Source organism: Sclerotinia sclerotiorum, genomic scaffold, assembly GCF_000146945.2.
Source record: "Sclerotinia sclerotiorum 1980 UF-70 scaffold_3 genomic scaffold, whole genome shotgun sequence".
NCBI classification, from domain to species: domain Eukaryota; kingdom Fungi; phylum Ascomycota; class Leotiomycetes; order Helotiales; family Sclerotiniaceae; genus Sclerotinia; species Sclerotinia sclerotiorum.
Window position 1 is genome coordinate 2,118,185 of NW_001820833.1, and position 26,416 is coordinate 2,144,600.

At 42.8% G+C, this 26,416-nt stretch overlaps 11 protein-coding genes across 11 annotated transcripts; 5 read left to right on the forward strand and 6 right to left on the reverse strand.

The window, feature by feature from the left end:
- Positions 1–1,360: 1,360 nt before the first annotated feature.
- On the reverse strand, positions 1,361–4,305 carry SS1G_02921 (kinesin heavy chain; the record flags this gene model as incomplete). Its single annotated transcript, XM_001596648.1, has 3 exons — positions 1,361–1,604; positions 1,704–4,135; positions 4,192–4,305. The coding sequence occupies 3 exons, from the start codon at positions 4,303–4,305 to the stop codon at positions 1,361–1,363; spliced, it is 2,790 nt and encodes a 929-aa protein (XP_001596698.1).
- Positions 4,306–5,043: 738 nt separating this feature from the next.
- On the reverse strand, positions 5,044–5,692 carry SS1G_02922 (ubiquitin-conjugating enzyme E2; the record flags this gene model as incomplete). Its single annotated transcript, XM_001596649.1, has 4 exons — positions 5,044–5,170; positions 5,233–5,457; positions 5,521–5,585; positions 5,651–5,692. 4 exons carry the CDS (start codon positions 5,690–5,692, stop codon positions 5,044–5,046), a joined length of 459 nt encoding a protein of 152 aa, XP_001596699.1.
- A 755-nt stretch (positions 5,693–6,447) lies between these two features.
- SS1G_02923 (conserved hypothetical protein) lies at positions 6,448–7,859 on the forward strand (the record flags this gene model as incomplete). The annotated part of the gene is made up of 3 exons (XM_001596650.1): positions 6,448–6,572; positions 6,694–7,612; positions 7,662–7,859. The coding sequence occupies 3 exons, from the start codon at positions 6,448–6,450 to the stop codon at positions 7,857–7,859; spliced, it is 1,242 nt and encodes a 413-aa protein (XP_001596700.1).
- A 411-nt stretch (positions 7,860–8,270) lies between these two features.
- SS1G_02924 (hypothetical protein) lies at positions 8,271–9,292 on the forward strand (the record flags this gene model as incomplete). Its single annotated transcript, XM_001596651.1, has 3 exons — positions 8,271–8,283; positions 8,441–8,683; positions 8,787–9,292. The coding sequence occupies 3 exons, from the start codon at positions 8,271–8,273 to the stop codon at positions 9,290–9,292; spliced, it is 762 nt and encodes a 253-aa protein (XP_001596701.1).
- Positions 9,293–9,590: 298 nt separating this feature from the next.
- SS1G_02925 (predicted protein) lies at positions 9,591–11,238 on the reverse strand (the record flags this gene model as incomplete). The annotated part of the gene is made up of 2 exons (XM_001596652.1): positions 9,591–10,127; positions 10,306–11,238. 2 exons carry the CDS (start codon positions 11,236–11,238, stop codon positions 9,591–9,593), a joined length of 1,470 nt encoding a protein of 489 aa, XP_001596702.1.
- A 1,276-nt stretch (positions 11,239–12,514) lies between these two features.
- SS1G_02926 (predicted protein) lies at positions 12,515–13,371 on the reverse strand (the record flags this gene model as incomplete). Its single annotated transcript, XM_001596653.1, has 3 exons — positions 12,515–12,545; positions 12,797–12,924; positions 13,303–13,371. The coding sequence occupies 3 exons, from the start codon at positions 13,369–13,371 to the stop codon at positions 12,515–12,517; spliced, it is 228 nt and encodes a 75-aa protein (XP_001596703.1).
- An 814-nt stretch (positions 13,372–14,185) lies between these two features.
- On the forward strand, positions 14,186–14,509 carry SS1G_02927 (predicted protein; the record flags this gene model as incomplete). Its single annotated transcript, XM_001596654.1, has 1 exon — positions 14,186–14,509. One exon carries the CDS (start codon positions 14,186–14,188, stop codon positions 14,507–14,509), a length of 324 nt encoding a protein of 107 aa, XP_001596704.1.
- Positions 14,510–15,758: 1,249 nt separating this feature from the next.
- Positions 15,759–16,169, forward strand: SS1G_02928 (predicted protein; the record flags this gene model as incomplete). The annotated part of the gene is made up of 1 exon (XM_001596655.1): positions 15,759–16,169. The coding sequence occupies one exon, from the start codon at positions 15,759–15,761 to the stop codon at positions 16,167–16,169; it is 411 nt and encodes a 136-aa protein (XP_001596705.1).
- A 973-nt stretch (positions 16,170–17,142) lies between these two features.
- On the forward strand, positions 17,143–17,565 carry SS1G_02929 (predicted protein; the record flags this gene model as incomplete). Its single annotated transcript, XM_001596656.1, has 1 exon — positions 17,143–17,565. One exon carries the CDS (start codon positions 17,143–17,145, stop codon positions 17,563–17,565), a length of 423 nt encoding a protein of 140 aa, XP_001596706.1.
- A 1,037-nt stretch (positions 17,566–18,602) lies between these two features.
- Positions 18,603–21,872, reverse strand: SS1G_02930 (hypothetical protein; the record flags this gene model as incomplete). Its single annotated transcript, XM_001596657.1, has 3 exons — positions 18,603–19,520; positions 19,575–21,453; positions 21,526–21,872. 3 exons carry the CDS (start codon positions 21,870–21,872, stop codon positions 18,603–18,605), a joined length of 3,144 nt encoding a protein of 1,047 aa, XP_001596707.1.
- Positions 21,873–23,148: 1,276 nt separating this feature from the next.
- SS1G_02931 (hypothetical protein) lies at positions 23,149–25,010 on the reverse strand (the record flags this gene model as incomplete). Its single annotated transcript, XM_001596658.1, has 5 exons — positions 23,149–23,875; positions 23,946–24,470; positions 24,539–24,578; positions 24,630–24,688; positions 24,760–25,010. The coding sequence occupies 5 exons, from the start codon at positions 25,008–25,010 to the stop codon at positions 23,149–23,151; spliced, it is 1,602 nt and encodes a 533-aa protein (XP_001596708.1).
- Between the last annotated feature and the right edge of the window lie 1,406 nt (positions 25,011–26,416).

A 26,416-nucleotide genomic window follows, 5' to 3' on the forward strand; every position in this document is an offset into this window, starting at 1 on the left:
GGGAAGTAAATACTTGGCAGTTCGCGTTGGACCAAACCGTGGGGAGTTGCTGAATCCAGTATAGTACTCTGCATGGTCGGGATACGAGGTCGAGAGATAGGCCTATAGGCTGACCTGTGCCTTGCAGAGGTCTTGCATCAGGTGTACAGAGGGAAAATTGTTTGGGTGAGAGAAAAGGGAAAATGTGAAACTATAGTGAAGTTTTCGATTGTATAATTGGTTGGGCTATTTGGTTGGTTATGAGATGTTGTTGATTTAGTCATGCTAGATCAGTTGGCTTTAATGGGCTTATTTTAGTGCATTATGATTATTTTTAGGTTTTGATCATGAACTCTAGCGTTTGATAGGCGTCTGATGTCTGATATTTGATGTTTGTTATTCATATTGGAAGGCAATTGAAGATAGTAACAGAATCAACATTTTCCTTAACTTTGAGCTTTATACTCTTTCTATCCTTTTAGATAAGACTTATATATAAAAATAGGTAAAAATACATACTCATAATAAACAGACCAAAATGCCCCCATCACGACCTCTCTCAATCCAACAATCAAAATAGCCGCACAACCAACCCACCATCCAAAACCAAACTTCAAAGACCATCCACAATTATTCTCCCCTTCCCCTCAGCCGTTATACCCGTTGAACAGAACATTAAATCATCAAAGCGAAAACGAGCACTGTTAAAACCTAACAAGTAACTAAAACTTCATCAGACGAACGAACTGCTTCTTCTAACCTATCGTTCTATCTAGTGGTCAAAGCACAATCATCCAATCCCGAGGTCTACGAGGTACCTAGGCACTTCTAAAAAAACATTCACTATCTGATCGCACTGCCACAATATCCTATTCATCAAATAATTCTACTTTCTATATTTGCAGACAAAGAAACCTCTAAGCTATTGATGGGTTGATGTGTCGATATGTCGAAGAAAGTTGTAGATATTCATTTTCTAGCTTCATTGATCCTTGTCGATTTACTATCTCACTTCCAGTATTCCTCCCTCCCCCTTTACCGATCCAATGCCAAAACTAACTCAAACCCGATGCCTTCGCGCTCCCATCAAGAAAGTAACGTGGTAAAACAAGAAAGCGTGGGTATACATGAGTCTCATCTATTCTTTATAATCTTCGTGGCTCGTCTTCTTCTGTCCTTTATTCATCCACTGCCCCTCCGTATCTATATCCGTTGCCCTGGTCATCCACACCCTCCCGCAACTCCACCACTTCCCTTAACTCATCCACTGTCCCGCAACAATGGGTAATATCCTCAGCCTAAATCCAATGACACAATAACTTCCCCGGGCTCCTGCTGTACATTTCCTCTTTCCTCTTCCGCACTGACTTCTACTCATCATCTATTTCTGCCCCGAGAAAAACCATGAACTTCTCTTCGTGCTCCCTGTGCTTCCAGTCTCGGAGTTTTGCAGGTTGCCGATGGTCGGAATCTGCCCATCACCACCACCTCCTCTTAGTGGTTTGGCAATCCTGCTGCCCGCACCACCAAAGCTAAATCCTCCAGTGGGTGAGCCTAGTCCACGGGTACTACCTGCCTTGGCGGCTTCGAGTCGTTCTTTTACGGCTGAGAGTTGTGCCTCGAATCTAGAGTGGTATCAGTAATGTTACTGATGAATAAGGAGAAGAAAGATAAAGGGAAGGCAAAACCAAAACCAAAAGCAAAAGCGAATAGGGGGACCGAACCTGTGACTAGCAGTCGTCAACTTCTCCTGAGAATCCTGCAGCAGACTCTCCAAACTCTGAATCCGTTCATTTCTTGCAATCAACTTCCTCTCAGCAATAGCAACTTCCTTCTTCAAGCTCCCGTTCTGTTCAACCAATTGTCTTTGAACATGAGTTAATTGTTCTAGATTTCTCTCTAGGAAAGCCATTTTCTTTTGTTGGGCTTTGTTGTTAGATGAACGGAGAACATTGTTGTATTGTTCGCGGGTCTCATCGAGAGAGATTTCTAATTCAACAACACGTTCACAGCGATTTTGCAAGTCGCGCATCAAGCTCTTCTTCATCACATCGAATTCGGCGATCTGCTGTTGAACAGTCTTGCCACTCGCCGAGCTAGGTGCTGTGCCGTTGGTTGCACCGCCTGACTTGACTCTTTGTTGAAGGTCTTCATTTACAGCCTTGAATTTTTCAATCTCAGCTGACTTTTGGGCGACTTCCTTTTTAAGATCTTCCACCAATTCAACTTTGATGTCTTGATTGTTGGCATATGCCTTTTCAAGACGTTCCTTGATCTCAGCAACATCCCCTTCACTCAAGTTACGCTCGAGGAGGTCTTCATATTCTTGCTCGAGGACCTGAAGTCGTTGTTCTAACTCCTCCCTGCGCTTAACATTGGCATCATTCGATGATGATCCAAACATGGAGAGTTCTGCTTGTCGGACAATGCCCTGTGTTTCGACCAATTTTACCCTCAATTCTTCAAATTCATCAGGAGGAATGGCTTCCCCTGCAGAACTTTGCTCATGAAGAGAGTCAATGTGATCAATGACTTTTTTGATGGTTGCTTCATTCTCGCTGAAGACATCCCCACCGAGATCAAATCCAGCCATCATCTGGGCCATTTTCTCGGCCTTTCTCTTCTCCTTTTCATCCAAGGCGGCACTTGATTCTTTGGCACTCATTTTGACATTAAGTAATTGCTGCTTGAGTTCATCGAGCTCCGCGGTCAGCTCGGCATTGGCTTCTTTCAGACTGTCCATGGTAATCTGTGCCTCTTTACTCTCGAATGCCAATCGCTCAAGTTGCATTTTAAACTCGTTTGCTTCACTAGTAAGCTTTTCGTTATCCTTGTTGACCTTGGCATCTCGTTCTTTTAGGTAAGTGAGTTCCTCCTTGGTATCTCGCAAGGTCTTCTCTGCAGCGGCAATTTGGGTTTCCTTCTCGGTGATCTGATCTTGAAGTTCATTTTCGCGTCTCAGGAACTCTTCTCTCTCGTCTTTGTCTATCGGTATACCTGGAGTAGCCGACCTTTCTGTCAGCGGTGTCTCTGCTCGGCTTTCCATTGCCAAACGAGAAGGTGTAGAAGGCCGAGGTGCTCGAGCAGCCTCAGCCTTTGCCCCACTAACGCCTGCGAGTGGGGGTGCCCATTGCTCCTTTGGTACAGATTCTCCCTTACGCCACAACTGAACTTCTCCCTCGAGGGTAGAAACATAGGTTTCAAAGGTAGTGACTTGTGACTGGGCTTTCCTAAGTAAGGCTTTAAGTTCTGCTGGACTGAGCTCCGCGTTGACCTTGGCTTTATTCTTGATTGCCTTTGCTCGCATACCAAATCTCAAAGTACTCAGAGTTTCTTCGGCATTGTAACTACTAGGCGAGCAGTTGATGATGAGTGTCGTTCTACTATTTCCTCCCAAACTCTCTTGTAAAATTCTAGTAAGTTTCGAGTCTCGATAAGGAATATGCGATGATTTGCCGTCCGTCAGGTTGTTGATAACCATTCCAAGAGCACTCAAACTCTTGTTGATCTTCTTTGCCTCCTCCAGAGTCTGTCCACTAGCACCAGTCTTCCCGACCTTTTCACTACCAGCCAAATCGACCAAGAAAAGTTGACCGCTCTTTGCCGATCCGGTTTCAACGTTCTTTTGTGTAATCGTGATAACAAATATAGAATGCGATCGAGAGGATTCTGCATTCATGTTGGTCGAGGCTACAACTCTTGCATCCCCTCCTCTTTTTAAAACCTCATAGACTTCTTGGACGCTTGAAACATAGACCTCTAATAACCCCTTAACGTAAACACCTCTATTCTTCTCTTCGTGGATAGGAAGATTGTCATTTTGCGGCTGTAGCAGATCTCTAATACGTTCCATATAAATTTCCATATAGCTGACCCTTACTGTATACTCGATCGTACCCGGACTGGACAAAATGCTGGCGAATATTTGCTCCACAATTCTCGGAATAACACCTCTACCATCGTCGTTGTCGAGGTTTGTTCCCATCATCGTATAAGACTTTCCCGCTCCTGTCTGACCATATGCAAAGACCGTTCCATTATAACCGTTAAGGATATCGTCTACTGTAGGTTTAATAGAGAAGTCGAAAATATCTTTTTGCCGTGAGCTCATGCCAAAAACACGGTCGAATGTGAAGGATCCAGCCGCTCCATTTGACTATCCCTGTGATTAGTAGAGTATAACATTCTGGAGTAGTTCGACGAGACACCTACATCAAGGGCGCAAGTGTCATCAGCCTCGAATTTCACAACCGGTTGAGCACCTTGTTCATTTTCAATGCGATTCTGCGGCCTAAACCGACAGACAACCTTAATAGAGTTCGACATGATCGCGAGATGGTTGTTATCCCGGAACGACCATATGTACAAGAGTCGAACTCAGAATTTATGTTGTCGTTGGCAGGTTTAAAGAACGTTGGTATTGAAGTAAATACTTTGTGGTTAGTGGTTGATAAGGAGAGGTTGTTGACACACAGTCGCGCTAAAGATCTTCGCGTAGTAACTCCAAGGCCAATGCAATGTCGGAAGAAATTTGTGTCAATGCCATGCGACCACGACTACACAAGACTGGTCGTACCCTAAATGACTCAAGGGAAATGCTTGTTTGAGGAGTAATAACATTTGACTTGTTATATCTGTTGCACATTACCAGTCTACTGAGTTTTTTATCCGTGAATCTAGAAAGGAGAAAATGGGTTGGAAATTTCATGATTCATTCTGTTGAATTCCCGTATTATTGTTGTTACCATAGGTACCGTGTGACATGCATGTATGGTAGTAGTATCCTGCACGAAATGCTATAATCGAAATACTAGGTATATTGAATAATGCTGTATGGAATGGGCCATCATAAATATTGCCCTTATTGACTGACTCCTTGTAGAAAAAAACCATATAGACAGATTGAAAAGGAAACTCCATAATAGATGCCGTCTCAAAAACTCCAGAACCCCGCCATTTCATCATTAAATAAGGCCTAACTCAAATACGACTACCTATGAATCACACTGAATGTGCTTCAATGTAATCCTGCCATATAGTTATTCGGAAATTTAGAATCGATTCTCAGTTATCCTCCCAACTCTTCTCAACAGTTTCCCTAACACGTTTTGTATATTCTCTCCTGTTATCTTTGTATAGGTTGGAAGCTTCTACGTTGGCAGGGGAGCCAGTATTTGGATCATTAAGCAGACTACATGAAACTTAGTATATAGACTCGGGAATCAATGGACCACTTGCGAAATATGTATGTACCTTTGAATACTCGTCAAAACTGCCGCAACATCATATGTAGGACTCCACCTATTTTGTAGAATATCTAAACACAACTCTCCGGTTGCATAAACATTAGGGTGGAACATTTGACTGATGAACTTGACGGCGGGCGGCTTGTTTGGATATTGTTCCTCGAAGGTCATAACAAGTCGGAAAGTTCCATCTTCGAAAGGAGTATCTGCTGGGCCGATAATGACAGCGTTCCTAGTAATTTCGATATTGGCATCAAATTCTTCAACGTTGAAATTCTGAAAAAGAAATACTAACCAGAGCATGACATTATCTGCAACAGGAGATGCCGAAACACCAGCAGGAGGGTCGGTTTGCATGCGCTATAGATGAAAGTTAGATTCCCTTCGAATCATGATCTTGTGCCCCTCCACGAATTGCCACTAACCTTGAAATCCCGCATAAGACGACGACGAGCAGCTGTAGACATTATGGCGGATTGTGCGAATGATAATCAAGAATCAGAATGTGGAGTTTGTTGAATCGAAGTAGCTTTGAATGAATGGGGATTATTTTTGTTTGGAAAACAGCTTTAAGGTATAGCGGAGAGCAAGTTCATGAGATGGTTGGTAGATATTAGTATCCGATCTGAAAGCCGGCGGCGGAAGTTTGTGTGGGTTCCCGCAATGATGGCGAACTTTGTGTAATAAGTGGTGTCGGGAAGTTTTGATTGGAAAGAAAGCACAACTTTCTAGAAAGAAAAGTAGATTTGTCACATTAACAGTTTTGAGGTTATACGAAAAGTAGTGCAAAGCTTCACGATACTGTTGGATTTTCTCCAAGTTATCATTATTGACAATGGGCCAGTATGTATGTACAGCTAAGGCACAGGCTTAGACCGCTTTCATTCAACCCCTTCATGCCAGTGCCACGCATAACAAGGACCCTTGGGCCTTGAGTCATGTTTATCGTGAAGTCACGAGTAGATTGACATTGTACGCTAGCTACTAAATTGGCTTAGTCATGATTTTATTCTCCACCTTTCAACTGACCTGGTCCGAGCTTTCAACTTGGGGTAAAACAAATGGAATACATTCCGCCGCTGTTAACCGCGGGGCAATTGACTTGAATAATAATCAGAAGGTAATTTGATTTTGTTTCCTCTTCCTTTCCTTTCTTTTCTTTTTCATCGAGTTTTTTCAACTGTTCCTCCTTCACTTATCTGTTTCTAAAATCATACCCATCATGTTTTCATACACTGCGAAATCCTCGATTAGGAATTTGAGGATGGCATCCCCTTCATCAAGGTTAGCACAAGTTCAAAGACAATTCAGTGCAAGTACCTCGGCGAAAAAAGAAATTCAAGATGCGTACATTTTAAGTGCATCAAGGACACCTACAGCAAAAGTACTTCAATATAATCCAATTTATCGTTTAAAATTAATAGAACTAACTTGAATTGTAGTTTAACGGATCTTTTCTTACTGTTAGTGCCCCTCAACTGGGCGCTGTAGCCATTAAATCCGCCCTCGAGAAATCCAAAGTTCCGGTCGAGAAAATCACAGATGTATACATGGGAAACGTGCTACAGGGTAATGTGGGACAAGCGCCAGCTCGACAAGCTTCTATATTCGCGGGTCTGCCTTCAACAGTCGAAGCGGTCACTGTCAATAAAGTATGCGCATCTGGATTGAAAGCTGTTGTGTTCGCTGCACAAAACATTCAACTCGGCCTCGCAGAGGCTCAAATTGCCGGAGGAATGGAAAATATGTCCCGAGTACCATACTATTATCCTCGAGCTAGCAGTCTTCCTCCATTCGGGAATATACAAGCTGAAGACGGACTCATTAAAGATGGATTATGGGACGTTTATAATCAATTTCACATGGGGGTATGTGCAGAGACTACAGCAAAGAAGTATAATGTTACACGAGAACAGCAAGATGAATACGCTATCCAATCATACAAACGGGCGCAAGAAGCATGGAAAACCGGAGCTTTCAAAGAAGAGATCGCCCCTGTAACTGTGAAAGGTCGCAAGGGCGAGACCATTATTGACACGGATGAAGGTTACCTGGATGTCAAATTCGACAAAATACCTTCATTAAAACCGGCATTCGTTAGAGATGGGACTGGGACAGTTACCGCTGCCAATGCTTCAACATTCAATGATGGCGCTAGCGCATTGGTGTTGGGAAACAAAGCCATTGCACAAGAATATGGATCAGGATCTAGAGTATTGGCACGAATTTGTAGCTCGGCAGATGCTGCAGTTGATCCCGTCGATTTCCCTGTTGCTCCCGCCAAAGCAGTCCCGATTGCTCTGGAGCGAGCAGGAATCAAGAAGGAAGATGTAGCAATTTGGGAATTTAATGAGGCATTCGCAGCCGTAATAAAGGCAAATGAAAAGGTTCGTCTCACTCAATCGGATTTTCGAAGGGAATACTAATACAATCTAGATCCTCGGACTTGAGAACGCAAAAGTTAATTTACTTGGTGGAGCCATCTCACTTGGCCATGCTCTCGGAAGTTCGGGTTCACGAATTCTCACAACATTATTACATCAATTAAAAGTCGGAGAATATGGTGTTGCGGCGATTTGTAACGGTGGTGGTGCTGCGACAGCGATCGTTGTACAAAGAATTGATAGTGTTTAAATATGATTTCAATAGCATGTGGACCAGTAATTGGTGCGGAGTTTAGGTAAAATAAAAAAAAGTCCATCGTATTTGGATTATTTCATATTTACACTGTTAGTGACTAGATTGAACGTGAAAAGGCAATGTCTCAATTAAAAGTCGCTTCTCCTTGTCCTTTTTCAGAAAGGGGGGGATTTTCACATGTCAATGGAAACGAGCCGAGATCCCGCTTCGCTTGTGACATCATCATCATCATCAACCACCAACGCGACAAGGCAGTATTTTATTTCAACTTCCGAATCTCTCAATTAAGCACGATACACCAATTGTCTTTGTAACTGAAACTGCTTCTGCCGATAGATAACTTGACTAATATATTTCGCAATTGCAATCAAAAGTTGTTGAAGGAGAGCCTCTATACCATCTAAGATGGATCATCCAAGTAAGTTTGTGATTCCCTACATTCTTAACCCTTAGGTTACTTCCTGTCCTGCTGCATTCATATCACATCTATCCTTCCCGTCACGTCTACTTTAAATCTCCATTTTCCTTTCCATCCCTCCTGCCACAAAATCACACCACTAACACAACCCATCCAGAATCACAAATCGTCCCCATAATCCACACCCTCTGCTCCGGCAGTCCTTCCGCTCAGAAAGAAGCTCTTGAAACTTATTTCACCAATGATGCATCTTTCTCACATCCCTTATGTTCTGTGCCTTCGTTTTCTACGGTGAGGATACCGGTTCTTGGCGAGGTTGATAGTAGATGGGTGCTTTGGTGTGTTTATAGGTGGTATAAGGTGCTGAGTCCGAGGATTGTGGTGGAGGTTGATGGGGTTGGTATGTTTTTGTTCTTTTCTAAAGCTTTGAGTTTTGGCTTGGTTTTGGTTTAAGAGGAGGAGAGGGAGAAATGATATAGCAGACTAATCTCAACCAACGACAGAATACAACCCCGAAACCCAAACCCTCTTCCTCCAAATCCACCAAATATTCCACCTCTTCTTCGTCCCCTTCTTCGCTCCCACCGTTTACCTAACCACCATCCTCTACCTCACTCCTTCTACAGGCAGATTACAATCTCATAACCACAACTCATTCGAAGGATCATCAACCGGCGCTTCAGAAAGTAGAAGAAGAACAAAATACTTGATAAAACACCAAGAAGATTTATATCAAAGCACGGAAGTGGTGAAGTTTTTCTGGCCGGGTGGAACGAAAGTTATCAGCGCTTGGAGATTGTTTGCTACGCTGCTTTGTATTTCTGGCGCGATAATTTTTGCCCCCTTTACGTGGATGCAGGAGTGGGGATGGTTTGGGAATGGGTGGGATGTTAAGGAGAAGAAGAAGGAGAGTAGGGGCGAGGTGAATGGTGTTAATGGTAGCAATGGGGTTAATGGTGGAAGAAGGGAAACCAGAAACGCTAATGGAGAGGTGAGGAAGAATAGGTAGGGCTGATTGGGGATATGAATTTTCATTTTTGGAGGAGGATAGTTTGAGACGCCTGAGTGAATCTGTGGTACAGTAACGAAGCGATTTCTCGGCGGGAGTACATCACCCACGGATTGGTAAGGGGTTACTTCAACGTGTAACAAGAAGCCATTTGCATATAAAACGAATACGAAGAATGAAGAGTTTATAACGAATGGCATGTTTATTGTATAGATTTTATAATTATAATTTTACACGCTCATGTATTAGTTAACATATCTTTCCATCTGTTCATCCAATCTTATCGATATTCTCGAAATCAATCTAACTCCATATCCTGCAATCCGAAACTGGTCCCTAAATCCTGTGGCTTGATACCACGCCTCAATCTTCGCCTACGCATTGGAGCTTCGGACTCGGAAGAACCACCACTTTCATCTCGTTGGCCGAGACTGGTTTGGCTAGGCTGTCCAATCCTCCAAGAGCGCACCGCTCTTTTGTATCTCCGTCGTAATTTTTGAGATGGTCCACGGACTTTGACTTCTTGTATTGGGGAAGCTTCTTCTTCTTCTTTTTCAGTTCGTGTTCTTAGGCCCCGGCACAACCTTCGTCTACGAACTGAAGCTCCTGGTTGTTGAATGTCAACAGCTTCATCTTCTTGAACGGAAGCAAGCAGTCGGGAACGTTGTAATCTACCTAAGCGAACCATTCTTCGATTGTATTGTTGTAACTTTTGATACGAGTTGGCACGATTGCGATTAACAGATCGTTTGGATCTTTTGTAATAGTAAACCGAGGTTGGCACATTCCATCCAACACGAGGTAACTTTAAGTTGGAGGAATACAAGCCACGTCGCTGAAACTTTTCGTCCTTCCGCATTTCAGAGAACATGTCATGAAGGGGATAAGGCTCTTCCTCAATCGGAATTTTCTCTCTTATGGCGGTCTCGCAGTTCTTAACGTTATTTGCCATCATCGTCCTTAGAGTTGTACGGTCGTTAAGAAGAACCCCGAAAAGCCACGTTGTCGCTCACGGCTCTCACGCCGAATGCCCGATACCTCTCCCTCACCAGCCGCGATGCATCGTTCCGGATCATCCAGTAAAATTTGTTCTTCCCAAAGCTGTTGCTAAGCCAATTCACGCGGACAGAGACAGTTGTTAGGATTCGTCTGTCTTCTCTCTCCAGAAAACGATTCGCCCTGACACATCTGAGCATAGCCAAAAATTCGCTAAATCTTCGATGATTGAGAAGATTACAATCGTCTAGAGGCTCCCAGTAGATCGGATCGCTTGGGTCTGGCGCGGGCCCATCCCGCCTCGCTTCACGGACCATACTCCAATAAGACTTCTGCTTTGCGCCACCCTCTTCAGTCTCTTCCAAATGGCCAAGACATACAATAGCTCGCGACATATTCAAACCCCCATGCAAACTCCATGATTCCTTAAAAGCCATCAAGTCGAAGAGCCTTATACTTTCAAATGAGTTGAGAATCTCGAATGCCTCGAACCACAAATCGGTCTCCCATGAACCAGTTTTGCACGTGGGCGCTTCATGTATTCCTGCTCTACATCGAGGGTGTATGTGCTCAGCACCTTCATATTCTGTAATCATAGGCGTCACTGCGAATTCTACCATTCGAACGTTATCGCGCAAGTAATCGCCCCAATAATTAAAATCACGGAGGAATCGCTTGGGACTATCCCAATAGAAAGTAAATTCTTGAGCAAGAGCCAGCTTGACCTCCGCATGAACTCTTCTACTGACGAGAATAAACTCTCTCCCCGGCATTCTATCGTCGTCGGTGACGCCATTTCTCGAATCGATGAGCGTGATGTGCGGAAATGTATAAAGTGATTTTGAATGATTCAATAACTGTACACTCATATCTTGGGTTTTCGGTTCGATGATGGAATAACGATAAATCTTCTCGCGTATCTCTATCGGGAGATCGAAGAAGTTGACCATCGTTGCGGTTTTAAATTTGAACGCTTTCGTCCCTTGGATATTTGAATGAATTCAGCAACAAAATCAAGAATGTTTTATTGTCAAACTCCAGTTCAGACTTTGAAAACTCCGAATGCTGATGTTCAGTTGATAATGTCCTTCAGATTCAAGCTGAAGAATCTGTTGATATTTGCTGTATATACACAGGCCAATTGACAATACCGAATTTCGTTAAGGTTTCTTTTGACGAGGTCGTGGCGGTAATAAAAGGGGGAGAAATGTAATCGATGCCGTATTGTTGCTTATTTGAGCTCGATATTAATAATTTAAGTATGAGTGATTATGATGATAGTGAATACCGTGTCTTGATATAGTCGATAAATGTGAATAATCCGTCGAGGTATTAACGAAAATGGATTATATTGATAAATGTAGGTAGGTAGTGATGAATTTGCATAGTATGCGGACGAGATTAAGGAAAAGAAGAATGAAAAAAGTGCGGGGTGGGCGGTTTATGGGGAAGCGAATATCTGCGCACTAGTTAGACACTAGGGTATGACGGATTGCTCTAAAATCACTAGTACATCAAACTAGGTAGATAAGTACTGGAGATGATAGGTAGAATGGTAATGTTCAGATATAACAGGGAATGTATTGTAGAAAATTGGCTTGTGGATTGAGATGGCGAAGTGAGCATCCGGTTGGAAGATACAGGCTCAAGAGTACGTAAAAATTGGGGAGGTTTTTCTCTTTGATTCTCCAAAATTTTATGAGATATGGTTAGACTAAGAAGAGATGTATTGGGTTTCTTGAGACCAGAAAGAGCATCAGATTGAATTGATTGATTCTCTAGCTAAGCAGTTAAGCTGCGAGTATATATTCAAAAATGAAGGAATAAGGTTAGGTATTCAGCCTTCGGAATTAAAGTGCTTTGAAATCAAAATATTGAAAGCAAACAAACAGTATACCAAAAAGGAAAGAATGAATTAAAAGTTGAGTTTTGTTTGCTCCTTATATGCATCATGCAATACATATGCATATGCTGCCAAGATCCCAGGAGGTCAACAGAATCGTATACTTCGAAGAGCAAATGAGGCATTAAGTAAACGTCGACGTACCAAAAAAAATTCAACTATGTAATAGAGGAGTACTTACTGGATAAGAAGCTGAAGTTATATTATCACAACAAGAGATTGATAATCAGATTCAACGGGACGAGCGTCAAAATGGGGGAAATTCTAATAGGGAATCATCTACTAGTCGATGCTGTAGTAAATGCGGAAAGACTGGTCATAATTCAAGAACTTGTCAAAATGATATAATAGATCCTAGATTATTAGATTCTTAATAGTTTGAATCAATTGAATAAGTTATGATTGATTAATTAGAATTTGAAGTGGTTAAATGAATTCTTAACTAGTCAATTCTTAATTAGTCAATTCTTAATTAGTCAATCTTTCCTGCTCTTTTCTTTTCCTGCATTCTTTATGGTGAGGATATTACCAGAGCCTCAAAAGGAACTAGTTGAGCCTTAACTTCCAACCGCAAACTTTGAATGACCTTTTTCAAATAAACATACCTATTATTTATTCCTGGTGCAATGGATCTCCCAAGACCAGGGTCATGATCATGTGTCTGCACCTTACGAACGAGAATGACATTTCTGTGCTCAAAGGGCACAGTCACTGCGAGGAAAATGCTCGTTTTCTACCAACATATCTTGTCTCATTATCTCGTTATCTCGAAATGTATGATTGATCACCTTTTGGGCGCCCAGTAGGCGGGGTGCGCTTTTCTTCCAGGAGACTAGAAATGTTTAAAAAAAAAACGGTCGTAGGGATGAAATGCAAGTCACATTCACATTAAAAACCCGGCCACTGCCAAATAGGGTTGTATACGGATGGCACAGTGTTAGGGCATTTGTTAAGCGAATATTGGGACTGCAAATACCCAGGTTGGATCATATTGGCTAATTACCACGAACAGACAAATTACAAATCAGATCTATACGATCCCGAAAAATGCCATGCATTTCCTCTTCAGTCCAAAAATAAGCACACCAGGATGCCGATCCTCCATGCATACCCCATTCTTCCTGGGGTCCAAACTTGGATCAACTCCTCCGAACTCATGGGATAGTGCTCCATATTTCATGTTATTGAAATAAGCTGGGGAATATTCGGCTCCACGTGCCACAAATTTGACCTTGTGTGTGCCAAATCACTCATTGCAGAAAGATCACCAATGTCAAGGCTTATGAAACAACGTATACGAGTGTAATTAGTTCTTATCCTTTTATTAAAGGTAAGTTTTCTACATATCTCAGTGGAAGTAGAATTAGGATAGTTCCAAGATGTGCTGTGCTATTGTAATATTTCAAGTCAACACCCTTCCACCAACCTGAAGGATGGTTTGAGTGTGTTGCAAGTAGCATCCTTAACCTCAAAATGACTTCACCATTAGTTCGAGTATTTGAAGTATTTGACACATGGTGGAACAAGATTCTTCAATTCCATTCGCTTTTGTCTACCTATATATTATAGAATTCTTCCCTGTAAGCTGGTCCGCAGTGAGTCGACGCGATATATTTGTACTTTCTTTTGTAGTATTATCTTTGAAAAAAAAAAAAAAAAAGATTGAATCATGCCACTACACACAAATGCAATAGCTGCTGATATTATTTGTGTCCTTTTCCCGGGGTTTTCCGGATTAGCTGTAGGATTTAGATCATATGCACAAAAACGACTTCCGGGAAGTCCATTTCGCACTGATGATTATCTCTTATTTTTGGACAGGTAGATTATTTAGCAGAGATTATATTACGCTAGTAGCCTAACTTTAAGTAGCTTATTGCACTTTCAACATGTATTATGGGTATCTACATACATACACTTACCATTATTCTCCCATAGTCTCGGCAATATTCCACGCTTTCATCTGGGCAATAATTGAACCTTGTATTAGTACCATGGCAGCTAGTCTTCCCACATACGTACCCATCTTTAAGGAAATCTATTCAAAGGCCTACCTTAACGCACTTGGACCATTCTCAAGTAGTGAGAATAGGCAGAATAGTCCGAAGAAGAATACAGTGGTGATAACACCTAATGGCCACAGTGAGGATGATAGTCAAGTGCCTAAAAGATCGGAGAGACTGGGTCGGAAAGGATGGACGGAGTTGAGAAATATGAGAGGGGAGGATGTTTTCGGTGGGAATAAAAATGAGAATGGTAGTGTAATGGGACTGGGAATAAAAAGGGGATATGAAATGCATGTTTGGAGTAAGCCATGAGGTATATACGGAGTGAGTAGGACCAGGGCTAGTCATTAAGGAAAGGCCAACCTGGAAATTTTATCTGGAAGATGAGAAGATTAAAATGGTGCGTATGATGAATTATGTTACGAAGTAGGACTATAACAATTTAGTTCATAACACACTGTGCTGAAAAAAGAGTGAATAGTATCTTCATCCAGCATCGCAGACTGTGATCCATAAATATATGAGTGGGACTTCTCAAAGTCAACAGTAATCCAATCATTCAATTGATACAAAACTCCAGATTCGCCTCAAAATCTCACAATGATACAGCATCTTCAACTTCTCCAAACTGAAGGAGAAATTTCAACCATCCTAATGCAACCCAATCATCCTAATGCAACGAAACCCCTTCATGAAAAGACATCTCAGCTCAATCCAGTTTCTTATCGTCAGATACATACTCTCACCCGTCTGCCCATGAGCAATCAAGCCGCTGAGCTTTAGCACCAACAATGAGCCTTTAGTGCAGCTGATTCAAAGTGAATGCCTGTGGAGTTGATACACAGAAAAAAGGTATGGAAGCCCAAATTTTAAGACAGCGACTATAGTTTTATGTTTCGATCTGCTGTTTTTATATATTCTTGGATTTCCAGGAGAAAGTAGGAATTATTGGATAGATGACTGGTGGGAGTGGTGTGGTTATTTATATATTAGAGTTAGCCTGCATGAGAGTGAATATTGGATAGTGAGATCTAGATTTGTTGGGAAGATTTTGTGGAGTAGAACTTTAACAAGGCAAATGATTGTGAGGAGGTTAGACAATCATTAGGACATGATATATGAGGATAAAGCTTAAGTAGAGATGATTCACAGATGATATTGATAGGGTATCTTAACATGATAGAACTAGCTGAAGGATTCCAGCAAAGTTATCAGGTTGAGTACGATTAATAGAGTACCATTCACGGAAGAAGGAAAACCTTACTTTTCTATTGTTATTTCCAGCTTTGAATAAAAATAATCAATAAATCCAATGTTTGCACAACAGGAGCTTAATTGAGTCGTAGAATATGGTAGTTGTATAGCAAACAAATGAGTTCTTTGACATCAATATTTTTATTTGTGAATCCCCAAATTGCAAGAGGCTGTTTGATCCAGCTACAGGAAGCCAGCAAATATCTGATCTTTGACTGATGTACAACTCCTAGTTTTATAGAAATATCATCCTCATACCCACTACCCTTCCTAAAATCAAACCCACGCTCCCAAAAACCCAATCATAATGAAGAAGTTCTTCAACAAAGTCCTCCACCGCAGAAACTCTTCAGCTACTCTCTCCTCACCCCCTCCACCTCCATCTCCCCACCCAAACTACAACCCCCAAGACTGGCTCCACCGCGCCCGCACTCTCGACTCCCTCGACACCATACGCAATCTCCTGACAGAAATATTCAGCGCACCAGAAACCTGGTGGAGCCAATTCACTTCACATTGTGAAAATATCCTCCGACCAAAATACAAACATTTAGAGAGAGGAGGTGTGCCTAAGGATTGGAAAGAAGAGAGGTGGAATATGTATTTACTGAGCCGGATGCAAGAATTAAGGAGATATTATGGGGTTGAGTTGAAGAGAACGTTTGGTAATGGGAGAGAGAAAGTTATTGTTGGTACGAGAAGGATACGGAAGACGTAGCACCCACGGATTACGTAGGTCCTGTATGTCTAATTGTATTCTGTCTAAAGAGCTAGCTACATATTGAAAGTAGTAAGTCTTATATAGACTTACTAAAAGAGCTAGTCTCTTTCGCGTTCGCTTAGTTCTTTATTACAGTAGTAATTGAATTGAAGTCATTCACTTCGTTCACACAGTTATGGGGGCAGGTGAGATTAGGAGGTGTGTTGATTGGATTGTGTTTTGTTTGGTGGAGTTGGAGGGAGGGGTGTGAGTGTGTTTGGTGAGGTTTGGGTTAGGAGGAGAGGGAAAGGGAAAGGAAAGGGAGAGTTGGAATTTGGTGGACGTCTATGGAGGGTGTTTGGGTGTTTGGGTGGTTGGAAGTGTTAGTTTAAGATCGTTTCAGAGGGGTAGGTGGTTTTGACTACTATTTTTGAATATCAATCCACTTTTAGATATGAAATTTCTCTAATTCAGGATTTACAATGTTCTGCATGGCAATCTGAAATCAGCCATTATTTTGAGCCTTGTGCCCTGTTCATATTTTGTATCCATTTGGGACATCATTGTTAGTCGAGACGTTGTAAAAAATGATTTGATCAAGTTACCTGGAAAGATCCGTCGATTTTCGAACAATTTCCATTTAAACACGCGAAGAAGGAGTTTGAACAAAGATTGTAACAATCATCAAGTTTTTCTAAATATTATCATGAGATTTTGATGCAATCAGTAGTAAAGAAGTGGTCAAACAGCTGAAACCCATAGATGATTCGCTAAATGAGTAACCCCTTTTATGTCATTTCAGCTTACACAAACCACATTTGGCGTCATCCACAAGTAGACGATCAAGACATCAACCTCTGTTTATTCCGCATTTCTATTTAAATACTCTTCTTCACCCCACCGATGAAATAGCAATACACTCATATTGGGTTACTCCAAAATGCTATAAAATTGATCTTGAGACTACTATACCGGCAAAGAACTAATCAACATGCCCTACGAACATTGCGTGCCGCCTCCCTCCCCAAATCCCAGTACCGTCACCTCGAACCTCAACCTCCGCGGCAATCATGACCGCCCCAAAAGTAGCATCACCAACAATCCCCCAATTTTCCAACCCTTCAACTCCACCCTCTGGCTCCTCGACACGGAACAACAATCCACACAACACACACACTACCAAAAGCTCCTCTCCCGAATCTTCCACGCCCCCGATTCCTGGTGGGTAGAATTTCTCCAAATCTGTAATCTCACTCTACAACCTAAGTTCTCTTGCTCAAAAACGTCTGTATGGAATTTCTACACCACTTCACAGATTATATCCATGCGATCTGAATATTTGACTGGTGGTAGAATGTTTGATGATACGAGTGAGAGATATGTAATTGGTTGGTTTTTTGTATTAGGGAGTTGAGGGATTGGGATATGGAGTGGAATATGGATTTGGTGGGTTCTTTGAGTAGTTTTAGATATGGAGATGAGAATGGGAGTAGTGGAGATGGGTTGGAAGTTCGGAATGGGAGAAGAAATGGAACGCGCGGTGATAGGAGAGAGGGGAGATAGAGAGAGCATTTTGAAAGACCTGTTGGTAGGAGAATATTGAGGGGTGATTGGTCTTAGATGTAGCTTGCTGGAGTGGATATGCATATGGAATGGGATGATGGAGTAGTCTCGGGTGAACGGTTTTTGTCATGTTGCTAGCGGCGTAGAGCTTTAGCTGCATTGGCGAGATTTATAGAGTAGCTCCGGTGTTCAACTATTGGCCTTTTTTGATGTTAGTACAATATACGTTGAAGCTCGAGAAACATCTTTTAAATTTCAACTACGAGATGAATGACTCTCCTCCAATCCAAATTCTAACAGTATCAAACATCTGATATTTTTAAAGTCAGATTCCAATTTCGATGTTAAAGTCTAATGCGTAGATAAATATAGAAACTCAAGAGACGATTAGCCGGATAGAGGTATCTTACTTTAGTTGAACTTACTCCGGACTGCACTATGTAGTAAGGTCTTATATGAGATAGATTCATAGGAATAGACCAACACAAACCTCAACAGAGGCAACTGATAATCAAATCATCACTCCGCCAAATCAATACAGTATACACCTGCAATATTTCGCTGGAAAAAAGTAACAAATATAACTCGTAAATTCGTGACTATAGTACATTCTGTACATGGATGGTAATGACGCGACTTCACCACTTCCTTGTCCCGCATTTTCCTATTTCCACTGCCTCGGTCATCTTCCTTCCAAGCTTCTACACACTTTTACCACGCAACCTCGTACTGGACGGAAAACCCATATCTTGAGATCCCTCCCATATCAATCACGAACGCCATGTCTTAATACGCCATCATGAATCAGTTGAAAACGACAAGTCCTCCTTTTCCCGCGTTCATCCTTTCCTCGGTCTAACGAAAATTCATTTAATCCACCCCATACTTTTACGTCCCCGTCCCGAAGAAATACTCATCAAGCAAATTGATCCCCGCCGGTCCACCATTTGCCCCTACACCTCCAACCGTCGTTACATCCCCCAAGTTCTCTCCAAATCCCATATCAAACCCACTAAAATCCCATTCATCCTCGCCTGGCCCTCCCATACCACCATATCCTAGACCCGCATAATTCAAGAACCCAAGTCCAGGCGTATTTTGGAAATCAAAGTTGTAAGCATTGCTGTTGCCACCAGCTCCATTGCTAGGATCATATTGATTATACATTTCGGCATTTTGGCTCTGACCTGGCATTGATGTATATCCCTGCACTGGGCTTTGTTGGGCAGGGAAGAGGTTTGGATCAAGGTTCATGTTATTGTCTAAATTACTAAATGGAGGTGAGGCGGCGAAATTTGGTGAAGGAATTCGTGATGAATTGGCATCATTTCTGTATGCATCAAATTCCGTCTTGACCGCATTATTCGAACCAGTGCTATTTCTTGAATTGGGTCTCTCACTGACAAAGCCACCCCTCGATTGGTTACTTCCAGAGGCCACCCTAGAATGTCCTTTCGTGCCACCTGGAGGAGGCTGAGGAGTAAAAAGGTCATTGAGACCCATGTCGAATTGAGGTTTTGGACGATTAGACTGCGGAGGTTTCCGAAGTCGAGAACTATTGGCATTGAAGTAATCATCAGGTTGTGACTGTGAATGATGTTGGCCACCAGGATGATGAGGACGTCTGGAATGGAGCCCCTGCTGAGCCCCGGAACCGAAGCCGGTAGTGGACATGCACATCTGAACTGTAGCTTTGGACATGCGGTCAAAGGCATCTCGACATGCTTCAGCTGGAGGACATTTCTCTATCAAATCACCAAGAACGGAAGTTGCGGCCAGGATTGTGAAGTCAACTTCATCCATTGTCTAGAAAGATAATTAGTAACCATGTTCAGATTTGAGGAACAGATATAAGCCTACCAGTCGACTTCTGACAACCTTAGAATGCCAAATAGCATACAAGAATGAAATTCCCGCCATGAACAGGTGATGCGTCGCCAAGAAAGTATAATTCACAAGTCGCACCCTATGCAACTGTCTATACAATCTCAACACTCTTTGCCCCGCCTCTGCAACCTTCAAAAAGACTCTTTCTTCATCTTCCCTCAACTCTACATTAAGTATACTGGGGCTTTCCACCTCTTCACTCGTACTAAATTCTCCTTCGAACATCGGCGGGACACTCAAACTTTGTCTATACAGCATGATAACACATTGCCAATAGTTGAGCTCCAAGAAGTCTGTGGAGAATTCGACTCCCATCTCCCGTTTGGTAGGAGCTGACGTCTTCCATTCCCAGAGACGTTTGTCGATATCAATACGCCAAGAACGGAAACTGTCGAATTTCACTAGGAAAGGGGATGGCAATTGCGTGTGCATAAAAGGATTGCGCATATTTGCACCACCTGCTCGCGCATGCAATGCCTGTTGATGTTGTAATACTTGTAATATCTCAGACTGTAGCAATCTAAGGCGGAAGTAATGATATGCCACGTGCTTGTAACTTGTTCCAACAACCTCCGGGTCTTGTAGGCCAGCAGGGGTAATATATCTGTCATCGAGCAGAGAGGGAAATTCAGTTGTAACTACTTGATCGGTGATTCCAAATGGTCTCCCAACACACGTGGAAACAAGCCGATCAAACGAGTATGTGCACCACCACAATCTCCTCCTGTAATCCCGAATATACTCACGACGACCTCGTTCTCGCATCGCACGTTCACGCTGTAACCTTGCAGTCTCCGTATCTTCCTTCTTTACCCCAGGCGCCTCCAAAATTGGAAGTTCGATATCCTTTCCATCTTCATAATGCAGACCCAGATCGACTGCTAGCCGGACCGCTACTCCAATAATGTACCATAAACCAGGAGCCACAGGTCTTAGCAGCGCGAATCCAGCTAGAAGCAAAACAGCTTGAAGTTCCTCCAAACCCCCACCAAAACCATCGACTCTATCGACCGAGGAGCTGAGACAAGATTCGAGGTGAACAATTGCTGAAGCGTGATATTCCTCTGGCTGACTTTGTTTTCCACTGGTTGCGCCATTTGACTTGTCACCGTCGACATTCTTTCCCGCTCCTGATCGAACGCCTGTGTCGCCGAGGAAGATTCCAGCACCAATTGCAAACACAATATTAAGCATATAGAGTTCTCGGGGCGTCCTAACTCTATTCTCTCCAGTTGCGTATGCCTCCTCGAACATTTTCATGAATTCTCCTCGATGTAATATAGGTATCTGTGGATTTGCATGCTCAAAATAGAAGTCCACCAATCTTTTCCCAACGTCCTTGTCAGGGAATGGCACTGGTTTAATTGTAGGTTTTGTATGCAAACCAAAGAATGAATCACGCATCGAAGTTCCCCCTTGCGCAGCAGTCTTCGAACTTCCAGGTGGTCGCGAAGGCCTAACACCGCTCGTATCACTAGCCGCACCCGAAACGGAAGATCTCACCGCCGCAAACACCACTCTTGCAAATGATATACCGGAAGTCGAGCCCAAGTATCTCTTGTCTGAAGCTCCCTGGACTGAAACACTCTCAATATTCGACATCATTTTGTCCACCTTCTCGGACTCATCCTGCTTCTTATTCCACGTCACATCGTCTTGCCTTTGCTTTCGCACAAGCGCCGTGTCTCCATTAAATACCGACCTGCCATCATCGCTGGGAGTCTGTACAACCGCAGGATCTGTTCCTGGCTTTGGGGAATGTTCAAGGACTTCGGCTGGCGCAAACGCGATGTTATGTTGCAGTAGTAAGGATTCGAGGTGCGCTGTTCTTGTCTCCAAATAGTATACATAGCTGCCAAAATCATGTATTAGCCCTCAACACGCCAATTAATCCTCATGACAAAAAGAACGTAAAGAAATTCACCTCCTAGGAATTTCTCTCTTGGTAATCGGATCATAGCCCACACATCTATGCCCTGCCTTCTCACAACTTGCACAACTGGGCAAATTCTGATCGCATCTATTCTTTCTCAATCGGCATCTATTGCAGGCGCTCACATTGCGAAAACTGCTGCTTTGTCCCGCCTTAGCACCCCCAATTCCCTCGGCCTTGACTAGTATTGGTTCCGCAGGCACAATTTCATCTGACGTAATTCTCGGACTATCACTCTTTGCTACCGTAGCGGATGTACTAGAAGGCTCCGGGGAACTATGCCTTGCTCGTTTGTTTGGGTAACTACTTGAGTTCGCAGATGGGGAGTGGGGGTTCATCCTTCTAACTGTCTTCTCAACTTCGTCGGCTGCGCATCTGTGTGTAGGGTGGAAAACGTCGAGGATTTACTTTGTTGTTATAATCGAAGTCGCGCATGCGATTGAGTATACTGGCCCGTATTACTGTCTATTCCCTCTCATCCTGCTTCTTACTCAACCTCCGACTTTGCGATTGTGTAATGATAAATCTCAAAGTGATACTGCAGCTTTGTAATCTTTCTGGTCCCTTGGCAAAAATCGTCAGATGTTTCGTTATCGCACTTCCAACAGAAGGTTTCTTTCCATTATTTACAGAATCATTATATATCAAAGTATTGAATGAGAGCCGCGTTCTCCTCTGTAATATGCGTGGGGTTTACCTTTACTCGTGATTCGAAATGTACAAACTAGATGTAGAAAAGTCCATGGATTGAACATTTCGTTGCATCTACTCGAGTACCTAGAAGGCCTAAGCCAGGGTAAAGATTTCCGCTAAATATCATTGATAGATAGCCGATGGAAAGAGCTGAATGATAAGAGCTTCGACCAATTGAATACATTCGTTCAAGATTATCTAGTCCATCTTGTTTGTACACGGAAGGTGGGTGAAATAGTTTATCAGTATTGTTGACTCGATAGCATCTAGTAAAATCCTTTGGCACGGGATATCTAGCCCGAGTGGAGTTTGATTAAAAAAGGCCATCACAGACGGTAAAGCTCAACCAAGAGAAGGGACAAAATTGCACATATCATTCATGCGTTCATTCATGTATTCACATAGTAAATTCAACGTAAAAATGTTTGAGAAAATTAAATTAAAACTAAATAGCTCATATCGTCGACAAATCTTAAGACTACCTAAACGCCAGACCTCATGCAAGGCAACCAAGACTATATGTTAATTCTTCCAAGCCAGCCAAAAAGTTATCTGCAATTGAAATTGCGTCCTGCGCCCCATCCCTAGTAGGTAGTGCGATATTGATATCTCCCTTTTATCGAAACTCCCCTCATCCTGCGAGGAACAAAACCGTTTTCGCAAACAACCCGTATCTGTGTCCCCTATAGCTCCAATTGCGCCCCCCCAAAAAGAAAACCCAAATATAAAATAGCATCATCGTGATGTGTAGCGCTCAAAGGCATAGTGGGGATATCTAACATCGAAACAAGAACCCCAAAGAAATGGCCCATAATGGCCCAAAGTAATTTTTATACAGATGCCCTCAGAGGAGCAATCTTAAAGAATTGAAGGAAAGAAATTTCATAAGTCGTGAATCGATAAGAATGATCAAAATATCATCTAGTTATCAGCAATCGTGGTCCTTAGCTCGGCGCCAGCGGCGATGCCAGTATCTGGAGCACAATGATCAAGCATTTCGTCATTGAATGCTTGCTCTTGGTCTTCTTCGCTCTTCTCGTCAACATCCATTCTTCCGCCCTTGTCAGTCATGTAGAGACTGATTACGGCACCGATCATTGCAATGATAGCACTGCACCACCAAGCAAGTCCAGAGTACCCCAAGTTGGCACCGGCCGACAAGAGGAATCCTGCGACGGTGGGTCCAAAGGCTCTGGAAATACTGGCTGTTGATGCTGCGACGCCGTTGATAGTTCCCAACATCAAAAGTGATGGTGCTGAATTGGTCAACAGAATAGCATTGCTTGGGTAAGTCATGGTTGAGAAAGTACATTTCCAGATGACAACCGCATACAACCCGATAATTTTAAGATTCTCCGGGAGCAAGACCAAGTATGGTGTAACAATGTAGAGGATCGGGTAGGAGATGGACATAGTTCTGAACAACGTCAAAGCTCCAAGACGTCGAACAACAATTGGGAATAAGAAGATTGTAGCAATCATGGAATATAGCCCTTGAACCGAAAGGACCACTCCGACATCTGAGGAGCTCATCCCATATGTGCCGACGAATTTAAAGGGTAATTTAGGTTCTGGGAATGGTGGAGCATCCTCCTCTCTTTTGTAGGAAAGCATTGTTGGGAGCATGGAGTCGAAAGTCATCGTGTGGCTGGAAATCTCGGGTTAGTTACTCAATTCGTGTGCTTGTGCAGGAAAAACGTGGAGATGGTGGAACTTACTAAGCTAAAATACCATAACCGATAATATTGATGACGACCTGTCTCGTAAAAGCCTTCGTTGCTGCAGGTTTAGTTCTTGCAGGAACAACGAATTGATCATGTGCGTTCAAATCCAAGGGTTCCTGCGGGTCCTTGGAAGTCGCAGTTGATGAAAGTGTAGGTGAACCTTGGGTTGTTCGATATCCTGGTGGCTGATCCTCTGAATCACCAGTCAACAATGGAAGAATCTCGTCCGACTCTGCAACCTTCTCGCATCGACTACTCTTTGATTCGGCGCATCGTGTGAATTTGCTGATGATCCATTTTCCGGCTTCCAATCCGGGGTCCCGACGATATTTCTTTTCCGAATGCGTTTCCTCCAAAAATAAGAATCCGACAATTACTCCGAAAGTTACGACAACTGTACAGACGAGGTTGGGAAGAAGGTAAGGGAATTTTTCCCAAATCGATCCATGCTGAAATGTTCCTGGCCAATTGACTACGGGTCTCGCCAGTGCACCTCCAAGGGATGGGCCTAATATGGATCTACAAATTGTAATATTAGCATAAAAATGTTGAGAGCTTACGAGAGCTGAGAATTAGTTCAGACTCACCCGAGACACCAGACAAATGGCATGATCGTATAGGCGCGAGCTATGACTTGTTAGAACGAGGCTCCCAAACCCAAAATGATAGATCACTTACGCTGATGTTCCTTCACCGTCACCATCTCGGCTACCGTGGTCTGCAAAACGCCAATGTTTCTAGAAGAAACAATTCATCAGAAATTATTGCCTCAACAATAAAGGGAGAGACGGAAACATGGAAAGCATACCCGTTCAAGAGACCGCCCAGCGCGCGTGCCAACAATGCTGTTGGCAAATTGGGCGACAATCCAAAGATTAGCATACTCAAAGCCGTACCCGCAAGCCCGGTAAGCAGAACAGGTTTTCGTCCGATTTTATCGCTCAATCGACCCCAAGCCACCCCAGAGGAGAATTCTGCGAAAGCGAAAGCCGATGTGACCATGCCGCAGTACATGAATACTTGGGCATCGTTGTCGGTGATGTGGAAATCCTTGACCATGAAATATATATAAGGGAAAATGGACATAAAAGCAATTGGTTCGCAGATTCGACATAGTGCTAGAGTAGGGATTAGTGATTGTGCAGTTGGACTAGTGATTGCGATACAGCAATACAGGCCACAATGAGATCGCACAAACTTACCCAAGATTATCATCTGCTTCAAGGGAAATGGAGGGGTCCGCCTCCGCGCTCCCGTCTGTCCTGCCGCGGAATGCATGTCCGCTACCTCTCTATAGAGCTTCGATGAGGAGTCGAAAAGTTGAATTGGTTGTTTTTCTAGAGTGCCGTAGTAGATTTAATTGTTTAGAATGATTCGACGAGAATGTGAAATTCTGAAAAGCTCGATGTTTCAAAAGGTGGGAGTAAGTTTTATATATTGTGATTCATAGGATTTGCTTTTATGTTGTGCAATCAAACTTTATATGATTGAATTGGGTAGATGCATAAGGAAATGGATAGTTAGAGAAAAAGCAAAAAAAAAAAGGTGCAGCAGCTCTTTTGCTTTATTATGAAAGAAGAAAATAACACAGTTGTAAAATGATGAGTACCAAGGTAAGAAATATGTAGCTGACCGCTGGATGGAGACCTTTAGAAGCATAATCAGATGCAGTGGGTAGCTGCGGCACCGACTTTAATACAATTCTGATTATGCTACTTCATCAGGCGGTGACGAGGGTAGAGAACCTGCTCTATTATTACAGTCGTGGCTCATTCTCTCCCATGCTAAGGCCATGTTGAGCGTTGTCTCTATGGGGCGTTTACAGGTTTGGGCCTCTGTGCTAGAAGCCGTGTATCTGACGGTACTACCGTATCCACCACGCTCCGGCATTTGTCTCCGTGACCCGTTGGGCTAAAGATGAGGGAGAATTTAAGAGGGACGATTATTCAGATATTGTTTGCAGGCCGCTACGGAGTACTCACATGGAGGGAACCCTGCCCTGTCACGACTTGGAAGTTGGGTGGATTAGGTCTTGGGTCCAGTAGTATCGTGGATCAGGGAAATAAGATGATACTGCCTCGACTAATTCGCAGGGGCCTCTTTTTTTTTTTTTTTTTCTTCCCCTTCTTGTCTCTTTCTCTTTTTCTTTTATTTTTCTATTACTTTTTTTGACTTGCGGCAGCGGTGTGAATGGTGGATGAATATATAAAAATATAATAAAAATGCTGGGACTTGAATAATATTATACGATCGTATATTCAAAGAGTTTTTATAGTTATGCCAAACTAGGCATGAGATCTTCTATAGATATATACAATATACAAGGGGAAACTCCAGATGGAAGGATTCGGAGCTTCCAAGGTTGTAAAAGGGAAACGATATGATGTTATCATTGCTATATGCACTATATTATTGGGTGAAGATCACCCCGGATAGTACTTCGACAAGGCAGGGGAGAGAACCTA